The sequence below is a fragment of the Protopterus annectens genome, chromosome 2.part2 (genome assembly GCF_019279795.1).
Source record: "Protopterus annectens isolate FY-2018-M chromosome 2.part2, PAN1.0, whole genome shotgun sequence".
In the NCBI taxonomy this organism is placed as follows: domain Eukaryota; kingdom Metazoa; phylum Chordata; order Ceratodontiformes; family Protopteridae; genus Protopterus; species Protopterus annectens.
In genome coordinates, this window is record NC_056730.1 from 332,179,186 (window position 1) to 332,191,656 (window position 12,471).

At 38.6% G+C, this 12,471-nt stretch overlaps 1 protein-coding gene across 1 annotated transcript in view; it reads left to right on the top strand.

Moving 5' to 3' along the window:
- Window positions 1-2,326: 2,326 nt before the first annotated feature.
- Window positions 2,327-12,471, top strand: part of MARVELD2 (MARVEL domain containing 2) — a 402,592-nt gene continuing 392,447 nt past the window's right edge. Inside the window, exon 1 of the mRNA XM_044064416.1 lies at window positions 2,327-2,741. Within this exon, the coding sequence (XP_043920351.1) occupies window positions 2,347-2,741 (395 nt within the window). The 5' untranslated portion in view covers window positions 2,327-2,346. The remainder of the gene's footprint in view (window positions 2,742-12,471) is intronic.

Below are 12,471 nucleotides of genomic sequence, written 5' to 3' on the forward strand. Positions count from 1 at the left end.
GCTATCAGTATAGACTGGGAATCTAGCACACGTATATAAGTACATACTTTAGCTAATGGAAATCAAATAGTTTTTTGTATTTATGCAAGAAACTATGGACTTTAAATGGGCATGCCTATGGAGAAACTGAAAAAAGAAGTTTTCATCATATCCTTATGTACAGCAGTATGGCCTCAGTATCATTCTAAGTACTTGCCTATGAACCTATGAATGTCTAGTATTACTTTGTAGTATGTTGTACTTCAAAATGATCTAATGGGAATTGTAATACTGACGTGATTTTGTTTTTCAGTCTGTCTTGCTCCCATGATGCATACTGTGTCTGTACCCTTAATATAACACAGTGTAAATACAATAAATCATGTGGATTGTTTCTGCATTTACTTACAATGTCAGTCATTTCAGCCTCTGCTTTCTTAGACTATCTTTTGAAACTATATCTGTGGGTTTTGCCTTTTTTTTTCTGACTTACTCTGACTTATTCTATGAACTGTTAAAAGCCTTTTGCTTAAAATATAAATATTATTCTGGACAAAGCAATTAAACTGCAGATTTTTCCTGTTGAACTCAATGATATAGCAAGTCTCCATATAATCTTCCTACAGTTCTGTTTATCAGATCTAGCAGCTCTGCTTAATCATTAGTGAGTGACAGCTAATAACTTCATACACTTGGTAACAGCTTTAAGCAACTTTAATATTCTAGTATGTCTGTCGGCTCATAATGTTCTGCAATTGCAAGGATAAAACTATTCTTCATAAAACTATTGTTTATATGATATTTTGATTACTGGTCTTCATACAGAGTCCTCCAACAATTAAGTCTGTGAAAGAGTTTTACACAACTGCACGTTTCACTCAGTTTCACTGACCTCAGCAAGGCCTCCTCTCAAGATATAAAAATGTTGATGATGATTAATGGTAAACTACAGATGCTTATTCTTATTTTATGGCATGTAGACTGAAGCAAATTCTCTTTAGAAAAAACAAGAAAAGATGTTGAAAATCATAATGGGGCCTTTTCTGAGCTGTGGCAGGAAAAAGAGAAATGAAGAAATGTATATTCTCTACCTCTTTCTGTTGCTTCCCCCTCTTTACTTTAATATTAGATCATCTATTTAACCCATAAACTTTGTATTATTTTATACACTGAAAAAATACTAACTTTGTTGATATTAATGGGGCTTATTTTGACTATTGGCACTACCCTCTGTCTTATTGGGGTTAAGATCTCTGCTCCACAGGTCCAGCATCCAGGGATCAGTCTTAGTGTCCATCATCTCTGTGAAGTTTTTTGCTTGTTCATCTTGTGTCAGTGACAATTTTCTCTAGGCACTCAGATTTCCTCCCACCTCCCCAAAACATACTGATTTATTACATTTACTCTGGGCCTTCTGATTTGGGTCATGCTTGAAAAGCGTCCATGATAACAGGTTCACTTGCCTAGTTAACATTTAAAAAATGACCTTGTGACTTGGATTGCATAGCAGTATCTTGTAAGTGTGTATTACAGCTCAGGCACATTAATGCTTTCTAATCACACCATTCATTTATCTGTGCATTGTCTACTGCAAATTATGTTGTTGTTGACCAACACTTCAATGCTCATTGTTCTTACTTTATTATCACCTTCTTGTAAAAGGGACACCATAACTCTCAACCTCTTGCAGCAAGAAATCTGGACAAGGCCATAAATAATGGGGGGGGGGGGGGGGTCAAAGGCCCAAAAATTGGGACACGTTTTAAATACTGCTTTTACGGACTTTGAAAGTTGATAGAACATATTTTGCATTAGTATGAATTGTCTGAAGGGTATGAAGCCTGAAACTTAAATGTCTGCCATTATTTTCTGACTTCAACTCTCAATAACTTTCCAATGATTTTCCAGAAAATCACAATTTTATGAGAAACATACCAAAAATATGAGGCAAAAATCTAGATATTCTATGAATATCTGTACAGTTGAGAGGTATAATGGACACGATTACAACATCCGTAATTTCCAGTACAATAGTTTTTTTTAATGTTTGCATTGCTCTTTTGTAAATTCTGTTTAGGTTATTATTTTATTAATTAATTTTTAATTGGTTGCCTTTTTTTCTTGCACTTTCTCTGTACAGTGTCTCGTGTCCATCAGGACTGTATGGAAAACAAAATACAGGAACAAAATTTATCCTTACTATGGGTGTTCAAACTGCACTTGGAGGTACAAGAACATTGGAGCATTCGGTTGCGCTAAGCATAGTTATTAATATCGGCATGCATACATACATACATATAAGTAGGTTTTACCGTCTTTGACAGCTTCGAAATGCTGTAAGGTGACACCTTACCTGGGTAATTGTGTATGATGTCATTCAGAAGGTTGAGCAGATCACGTGGGATCGCCAAGGCGGTGCCGCCATTGCATTTGTTTTGGTGGTTGGAAAATGTTTCTACTGCTTGGTTCCAACCAGGTGGAGTTTTTAGGAGCTGTCCGATTGGAATAATACTGTGCTTCCTCCAAAAACTTAAGGAACTGTTAACTTTCAAAGTTCTGAGCACCTGGGGAGATATTGGCAAGACTGATGCTTCAGTTTGGACGGGACACGGAAGTTATTCACTGAACAGGTACCGCGGAGGTTTACTATGTCCATTTCGGAGTTTCTTGCTGTCAGCTGCTTTGCCCTTTGAGGAAAGTTTGGAGCGCTCCGCCACCTTGCCTACCAGAACTGCAGTGAGCAACCAAGAGCCTCTTCTCGGGTATAAGAAGTTTGTTGTTTCTTTTGAGGTACACGTTTTCGATTACAGTGGAAGTAACGTCTTGTTAAATGTTTTGAAACCAGGAAAGGTTTCATTTCTGTAGGTTGGGAAATATTAGTTACGAAATCTTAACGTCAGATCGAGCAAGCATCACATACATAATCTACGTATTTGTTTTAGGTATATGAGTGGCGACCAGACACACCTGTTGTACTAAATACATGAAAATAAATTGACCTGTTTGTTGAAAATTTGAAATACGTTTAGACTTTGCATTATAATGTACTTTTTAAACCAGGGCTTTCTAGTTTAAGGCACGTTGTTTTCAAGTGTGAGCTTTGTTTAACCTTTATATATAATGTACTGCCTAAGCCTTTAAAAGTTTTGTTGCCATTTCAGTCTAAGCTCGATTGTTAAAGCCGGTAATGTGAGGCAGTGACGGGAGTACTGCATTGGAGGATGCTGCATATTAGAGAGATCACTTTTTCAAATGTTCCAAGTGGGATTTAAAAAAATAAATGTGAGAGTTTACAGGACAAACTGTACACCCAACCGATGCAGAGGACTTGACTTGGCTTTTTTGGTCTTATCTTTGTAGAATTGTGAGTATCTTCTATTGTTTTACGTAATATTAAAGTGTCTCAGAAACCAATGAATATGTAACAATTAGAGGAAACCTCAGAAATATTTTTTGGCCTAGGACATTGGGCATTTTCAACCGTTTCCATAGGTTCACACAGTTTATAAGATTCAAAAATAAAGCACATCTATATTTACATTGGGAGCTGGAGGTTTTAGGCTTTTCTGCAAATCATGATGCATGCCATTGATGGTGTTTTGAGTGTTACCTCCTTCCCTTTGAGCCTGTCAGCCACCTCAGTTTGTCATTTGTCTGAGATTGGTACAGCTCTAGCTGCCTTTACTAACATAGCAAACCACTGTCTATACTGTGTCAGATACCTTACCTTTGATGCAACATGTGATGTTAACTGATGTACCACATTTGTATGATCAGTTCAGCACATTGTACATAATTTTCCATCTTTAATAATTTTGTATCATTGCCGTTGAGCCACATTAATAAAACCAGTTCAGTACATAGTAAATCATTTTGCATAAATTCCAATCTGCATAAAAAGTTGCATATTTAGTAAATCAAACTTAAATATTTAATAAAAACAAGAGGCAACCAATGGTAACAGGTTGATTAAATGGCCATAGCCATGTGTTTATTGCCAATTACTCCTAATGACCGTTTCTAATAGAAGCCTATTATTTTGAGATGTGTGCAAGGCAGGAGTGCCAGGGAGGCCATTTCTTTATTTCATAGCATTGCCCTAAAACTACAGGACAACAGACCGCAGTATTGATATCTGCTCCTTCTGATTCATCATAACAACTTTTTTTCACAATTCCTCATGACCGCCTTACAATCTGCCAAGGAGCCATTGCTAGGCTGATAAGTCCCGTGGCAACAATCTTTCAGGGCTGTCTGGCCTGTGGAAGGTCCAGTTAGAGTCCCGAGACCTCCCTTCCAACTTACCTTGGCCTTCCTTACCATTCCTGCCTTCTGCCAAGCACATCTCACACTACTCTTAAGTGTAGGCCCTTCAGTGCTAAACCAGCTTGCAATTCCTTATAAAAACCTGCATACCATCTTCATACAAATGAACCCCATCCTCACTGTATCCATCTGTCCACCAGACCCCAATGCCAGGGTGCGGAATGTACAACCCATTAATGTCCTTTAGCAAGTTATCCATTGTATTATTAATTCTGTCTCATTCTTGCCACCGCTTCAATAGACCTAGGCCTCTTCCACCTTCTTCTGTGCCACTTCTGACCAACAGATAATAGCCTGTTGTCTGCATTTATGTATGTCATTTTTCTCTTGTATCATCAAACCAACTAGTTATTTTAATGGACGCTGGCAAATATCATTACCCCCCCCCCCAAGTGCAACATCATGGCCATAGGAGATTTACCGCTTCTTGTTGCTTGTAATACTGCCCTGGGTTGATGCCACTGCATTCCTGGTACCCCAAACCAGACTGCCTCATAAAAAAATCTATTTCCTCTTCGTAAGGATGAGACCACCCTGCCCTGGATCCAGTGATGGAGAATAAAGAATGACCAACTATCCAAATATACTTTTGATCTGATGATGTGTGGGCTGAAACACAAAAACAAGAGCTAAAGTTGTGTACCTCACACAGCTTTTATTAGCATTGGACTTCCACCTGCCCAGTCTGTTAATGTCAGCCTGTGATGCCCCTATTTTGTTTGCATATGAAGCTGCTCCTATTGAAAAGAATGTAATGTATGTCTGTGTCTAAGCTGCACAGCCTCTCCTAAAACTACCCACACATGATACTGTTTAAGAGGATCACCTTGCTGATGACAAAAGAATGGACCATGTAACATACCCCTATGTTTGTGGCACTCCAATTTACTGTAGTCAACTTCTGTTCCAAAACTTTTTGGGGTAACCAGTCTTGCCCATTGACCATTCCGTTCTTAACACATTTTGGATTTACTTCCATAAACCCAAATGTATTCCCCCAACAAATGTACATGCCAAAGGTAAAACTGTCCATTGACCTTTCTTCTTGTTCAGTGGAATAATTTCTGCCTTTAACTGTCCCACAAAAACCAGCAGAAAAGCAGCCCTAAATAGTGCTATTTCATATAAAGAAAAACAAAACTGGTAAATGGCAAATCATAGTTTGTGTAGTACTGCTGGCCCTATGGGATACATCTTGTCAATCTTGGATGTTTGCCTCCCCTAGCCTTTAAACACTGACCATACTTGAAGTGAATTAGCCAAGTCCCTTAACCCTAAAGCCTTATGAAACCAATTTAAGGCTGTTAAAACTCCAACCTGTTTCTTCATTACCAAAATTAAGGCCTGATTTGGAAGGATAAAATTGAGTGTGCTGGTTCCCAGCCTCTGAATAACCCAGTCTGCAAAAATTGCTGTTTGCCTTTATTATAACTTACCCTTGCTGTTCCACTGAGGGCATTACACTCTCTAGCCACCATTCTCGTCTACCCATAAAACCCATAACTGATCTGGCACTCAATCCAGAGTAGGTTTTGCATTTTTGGAGACTGCAACGAGGTCCATGGCCACTGTAAAAGAGAAAAGGGAATCTGCTAATGAATTGTCAATGTGTGGTATCTATTTGTTGGGTCCTCAACTTTACCCATTACTACTGGCACCCCTAGCTCTTTGCAGATTTGATAAAAGTATCTGCAGCTCACTGACATTCCCCCATGTCTTTCCTTCCCACAAATAAAATAGCCAAGCAATGAACAATGCTGTCCTTCCCTAACCTGTGTGCCACCAACAAAAGCAAAAACATACTAAACCTTTCAAGTGTAGTACAAGCAAACAAACAGCCCATTAGCATGCATTTATCCATGTAATATTGAATTTCAAAACCCAAGCCTAACCTCCCCTGGTTTTGGTAGCAATGGGTCAAAGTCTAAAAGCAGAATCTATATCTGTTTTTGCCATATGGTCCCCTTTCACCTTCCTAACTACTTCATCAGTGAAGCATAAAGCACCAATTTTATGTAATCCATTCAAAGATTTCCCCACAAAATTCACCTGGCTTCTTTTTTGAGGACTATGCCGGTAGGTGAAACCTTGAATACTCTTCTGGGTTGGCGAGGAAACAGGCAGCCAGTCTGCCCACTTCTAATACCTTATTTAGCTTAGCCTTAACCATAGCCATATGGTCTTTTGCAGATTTCAGGTTCTTAACAATAACCCCTTTTTCTTACCTTTTGCTGGTAGCTTGAACACCATGACAAACCCTTCCTCTAACAATGCCGCTGCCTCTCTACATGGATACTCCTTCAGCCACTTACTTAAAATGTCCCCTCTTACTGAAGTCAGAAGAGGGTCCTTGTACCCTTTAAAGGGATGTGCTATGCAAAAGTTTATTCTGGAGGCCTGAGAGATGAAGTTTGCCTTGACTGCGCAGTTCGTTTTCTGGATGCCATGCATTGATGCCTACATTTTCATTGTAATCGATTCCAGTCATGGCCAATTGAGTTAACTTAAGGAAATTTAAATATACATATGTATATGTACATGCACACATAGGTACTTATAAACACGTTATATAATATATGCATATATGTGTAAATACATACAGAAATGTATACATACTTGTATATTACACACACACACACGTGTAAGCTCTGTGGCGCATGCAATAAATATGTAGCATTGTATTTCATATATCTAGATAGGTAGGGGTTCTAATGTCAGCCCCGGCAACTGTGTGTGTGTTTGTAGGTTTAAGTATTTGAATACCCCCAAGCGCAACCCGGATAACTGGATGGGAAACGGAAAATACACCCCTGGGATTCCACCTGTGTTCCTGCTGGACAGGGGCTTTGGGTGCTGACTTGTCTAAACATGGACTAAACTTTTGGTTAGGCTTATAAATGCTTTGGGGCCAGTAGCCTCCTATATATACACACACACATACATAAATATACACATAAGTACAGTAAACTCTCCGTTAACCGTCACCCATGGGGATTGGTAGTTGCCGGATAAGTGTAGTTTCTGGTTGCTTGAGAGTTACTATTTAAAACAGACCTGACAAATACTGTACCCTATACTATACAGTACCATAAACACTGTATTGATTTGACTTTAATATTGAAATACAGTAATTAAAACCTGGCTAGAATAATATTTTAAACTTGTATTTTTGCTAGAAAGCGTGGCACGTGGAATGGTTTTCAGTGGCATGCTGAATGGATTGGAATTGAATGAATTGAATAGAGTGAGAGTGAATGCATGTATGAAAGCAGAAATGACTGCAAGAGATTGGAGTGATGTATGAAAGCTGAAGACACTGTGCAATCTGATGCAAACTGAGTATGGAGTGAGTGTTGACATTTTAGCAATTTGACTTGTTTGGTTTTACTTGTTCTCAGGTTGGGAGAAAGGGAATTTATTTGTATATTCCTTTTTAAAACTCTCTAACTGTAAAAATGTCAAGTATGTTTCTGCAGGAAAAAAGTTTAACACATGAAAAACTGAATTGTTTTTAGTGTACTGTATTTCTTCATTTTTTTTCTGGTTGCTTAAGTTCCGGTTAACTGAGAGTTTACTGTATACATATACAGTGGATGTAAAAAGTGTACACACCCCTGTTTAAAATGCCAGGTTTTTGTGATATAAACAATGAGACCACAGTAAATCATTTCAAAACTTTTCCCACCTTTGTGACCTATAACCTGTACAATTCAATTGAAAAACAAATCCGTTGACTGAAAAAAAATAAAAAGTACAATAAGCTGGTTGCATAAGTGTGCACAACCTTAAACTAATACTTTGTTGAAGCACCTTTTGATTTAATTACAGCATTCAGTCTTCTTGGGTACACACCTGCCATCAATTAGAGACTCTCATTAACCCCAAATAAAGTTCATTAGTATTTTCCTGACATTTACTCAGTTGCCTGCTACAACAAAAGCCGTGGTTTGCAGAGAGCTTACAAAGCATCAGAGGGATCTCATTGTTGAAAGGTATCAGTCAGGAGAAGGGTGCAAAAATGTTTCCATGGCATTGCATGTACCATAGAACACAGTGAAGACAGTCATCAAAAAGTGGAGAAAATATGGGACAACAGTGACGTTGCGAAGAACTGGACGTATCTCCAAAATTGAAGAAAAGACTAGATGAAAACTGGTCAGGGAGGCTGCCAAGAGACCTACAGCAACACGGAAGGAGCTGCAGGAATTTCTGGCAAGTACTGGTTGTGTACTACATGTGATAACACTATCTCCCGTATTCTCCATATGTGTGGCCTGTGGGGTAGGGTTGCAAGATGGAGTCCTTTTCTTACACAGAAAACATCCAGGCCTGTCTAAAATTTGCAAAACAATACATCACATTTCCCAAAAGCATGTGGAAGAATGTGTTATGGTCTGATGAGACCAAGGTTGAACTTTTTGGCCACAATTCCAAAAGGTACTTTGGTTCAAAAACAACACTATGCATCACCAAAAGAACACCATCCCCACGGTGAAGCATGGTTGTGGCAGTATCATGCTTTATGGTTGCTTTTCGGCTGGAACTGGGGCTTTAGTCAAGGTGGAAGGAATTATGAACAGTTCCAAATACCAGTCACTTTTGGCCCAAAACCTTCAGGAGTCTGTTTAGAAAGATGAAGAAGAATTTCCTTTCAGCATGACAATGACCCCAAGCATACATCCAAATCAACAAAAAATGGCTTCATCAGAAGAAAATTAAAGCTTTGGAATGGCCCAGCCAGAGCCCAGACCTAAATCCAATAGAAAATCCTGTGGGGTGATCTGAAGAGGGCCGTGGTCAAGAGATGCCCTTGCAATCTGACAGATTTGGAGCACTTTTGCAAGAAAGAGTGGGCTAATATTGCCAAGTCAAGATGTGCCATGCTGATAGAGTCCTACCTAAGAAGACTGAATGCTGTAATTAAATCAAAAGGTGCTTCAACAAAGTATTAGTTTAAGGGTGTGTGCAGTTATCAGCTTATTGTCATTTTTTATTTTTTTATATTTTTCCCTAACAGATTTTTTTTATTTTTTTTTTCAATTGAATTGTATAGGTTATAGGTCACATTAAAGGTGGGAAAAAGTTTGAAATGATTTATTGTGGTCTCATTTTTTTATATCACAAAAAACTGGCATTTTAACGGGTGTGTACATTTTTGTTTATATCCATTGTATATACAAACGCACACACAAACTTTTATGTAAATGCTCCTTCTACTTGGATATCAGATGCAGAATTTGGGTTATTCCATTACTAAAATCCCAAAAATTATTTTAAGAATTTTAAGTTTTCATTCCCTTCTGAAAGCCTGGTTGGTTTATTGCACTGCTGTTAAGTTTCTACCTTTTAGAAGTATAAAATGTATCTTTAGATTACTGCGTCTTGCTAAAACGTGATTTAATATTTATTATTATTATTGTTATTACTGTCATCAACCTCCTTATCACCACTTTGATGCACCATTCCAAAATGAGAACTTTGGGTTCCATCCCCTGACCTGCAAGATCTGGCCACTACGAACCACAACTGTGCTTGTCTACTGATCTTCTACTGTACACACTGAAATGTCATTTATTTGTTTTTAACCAGTTTGTTTGGTGCCAATATCATTTATTCATCTGGTTGCAAATATAAAGGTGAGGGAAATTCATCAGTGTATATGGCCCTGGCCCATTCTTCCTGAAGATCTCCAAGTAGATATGTCAGCTTTTTCAACTCACATTTGTATTATTCTGCAATCTATTTTAACACACTGTTACTGAGTAGCAATTTACTACCCAACAAGCTAAACCATATTACCTATGTGACTCATCCTGCATGACAACACTGCATAATACCACCATGTAAATTACCACACTCAACACCCCAAGTGAATTCTAGAATGAATTTTTTTTTTTTTTTTTTTATCCAGTCAATATTGGGCTTTGTATTTGAACACTACCCCACTGGCATTTCTGCGCTTAGATGTGCATGGCGAAAGTGATTGACATGGCAAGGGCATGTGACGTGGCATGTTAATCATGCATAATTGACAACCCATGCAGATTTGGCGGAGTCGTGTGCCATCACAAGATGAGCACCCACATAGTTTTGCTTTTCAAATAAACATAGTAATACAACTATTGCCAAGTTACAAATGAGTAAAACAAAATTTATTTTACAAAAAAATCACTTTCTGTAGTATAGTACCGTATAGTAATCGCTTTTGCAGGGGGACAAGTCCCCCCCCCCCACTTCCATATACCAACTCTGAGATCGCACTACTTTGAGGAAAATGGTAAACTACACTTAGACGCAGGTACTACAGACCAGAAAATAAGTAGTTTACGCACTGCTACAGACCAAGACATACATATTCCTAGTCAGACGATAGCGTGCACAAGTTACTATTTGGAATATAGCTATGTTGAATGAAAATGAAAAATTCAGTGTTTTGAATATTCATATGGGGACTAAGATCGTCTTGTGATTATTCAGACGTACAGAGGCAATAAACATCATGCGCAGGGTGTTGGGCGGTTCCTACTGCTGCGCATCGGGTGGGGTAGTGTTCTAATACAAAGCCCAATGACAGATATTGCTGTTCTTACTTTTTATTACTCGGAAAATGCACACCATCACAGAAACTGTGGTCCTCTATCTACTTTTAATTGAATTTCATTAACATTTACAAATTTATTGGGTTTTGACCATAATTCTTAAACCAAGAAGTTGAAAGGAATGCTGCAACCTCTACCTAATGACGTACACGACCTTCTCACTACCACATTGGTATTATTATTTTTATTGTTAAAGTGACTGTTAAAGTTTTACAACTCAAGGCCTTTACAGTGCCCCAAAATTACCAAGGTGAAGCTTTAAAGCGTTCCTCCCAAGAATTGTAAGTGGAATGCCGTAAGTCCTCCCCCTCTTCCTTTGTAAGTGTATAGTCCTATCTGATTTGTTTTGTCTCTGCCAAACCTACCTGTATAAAACCTTTTCGCAGCGGTGTTGCAGTGGTTAGTGTTGTTGCCTTGCAGCAAGAGGTTCTCCTGTTCAATTCTCGGCTGGAGTGCCTTGTGTGTGGAGTCTGCATATCCTCCCTATGGTTGAATGACGTTTAAAGACATGCAGGTAGGTGTATGCATGAATTTGTGTGCCTTCTTTGAAGGTTGGGCGTCTGGCTGCCACTCGGCACAGTAAAAATCCACTGCCATTCATTAGCGGACTGGAGTTCTGCCCTGGTGACCCCTAACTGGGAAAAGCTGAAAGACTTTTACAGTGCATGAAATGGGGAATGAGAGAATTTTCTGCTTGCAGCAACTACAAGCTAGTTTTTTCTGCTCTTGCAGAAAACTGTACAGCCATGGGTTAAGATCCTATCTTGAATTTAGCAGCTAAAATGAAACTTTGCCCATTTAGAAATAATCCCCCTTCTTAAACAGGAATATGCTTTAAATCTGTTTTCTGTTCCACCAAGCCACTTTACAGTGATTAAAACAAAATCATAACTAAATATTACCAACAAATCAAAGCTTTGCCCTCATATGAAATATTCCAGTCTTTTCTGAAGAACCTCTGCACACTGACATATTACCTGCCCCATCTTTCTGCCCGTTTTCCTTCTTCTTATTTAAAGAAAATAACGCCTCTAAAGTTGAAATGGTTACAATATTCTGCTACCTAGCCACAGAATCCCAGCCAACCATTTGCTGTTTTCTCTACCAAGGTTTAGAAATGTGTTGTTAGGTAAAACATAAATCCACAGGATTATCAAATGTAAGCATGGACTTTTGCGGTCCTGAATAAAAGAATTTCTACTTTTTGCCAGACCTTTCTATCCACAGTTCATTTACAACCTGCAAATGGCTGTAAATCCCCTAAGACCTAGCTTAACTGTAATGACCCAACCAGGTGGTGGTGGTTGTTTAACCAGACATGGTTTACTTGCACTAAGCACAACAAGTTAGTGAGCCACACATGATTTATGTTGTATTAAGCATACAAGTTGGCTCCCAACTCACTAGCCTTGTCATGTGATTCTTCACTGACCCCAGCCATCCAGTTAATTGCAGGCCACAACTATTGTTTGCTAGATTGCCAAGAAAAACAATTTCAGCTTTTGCATTTGCATCTCCTCCCTAAACCTCAGGCCACACTTAGGGCTTTGTTTAACCCCTTAAGTGA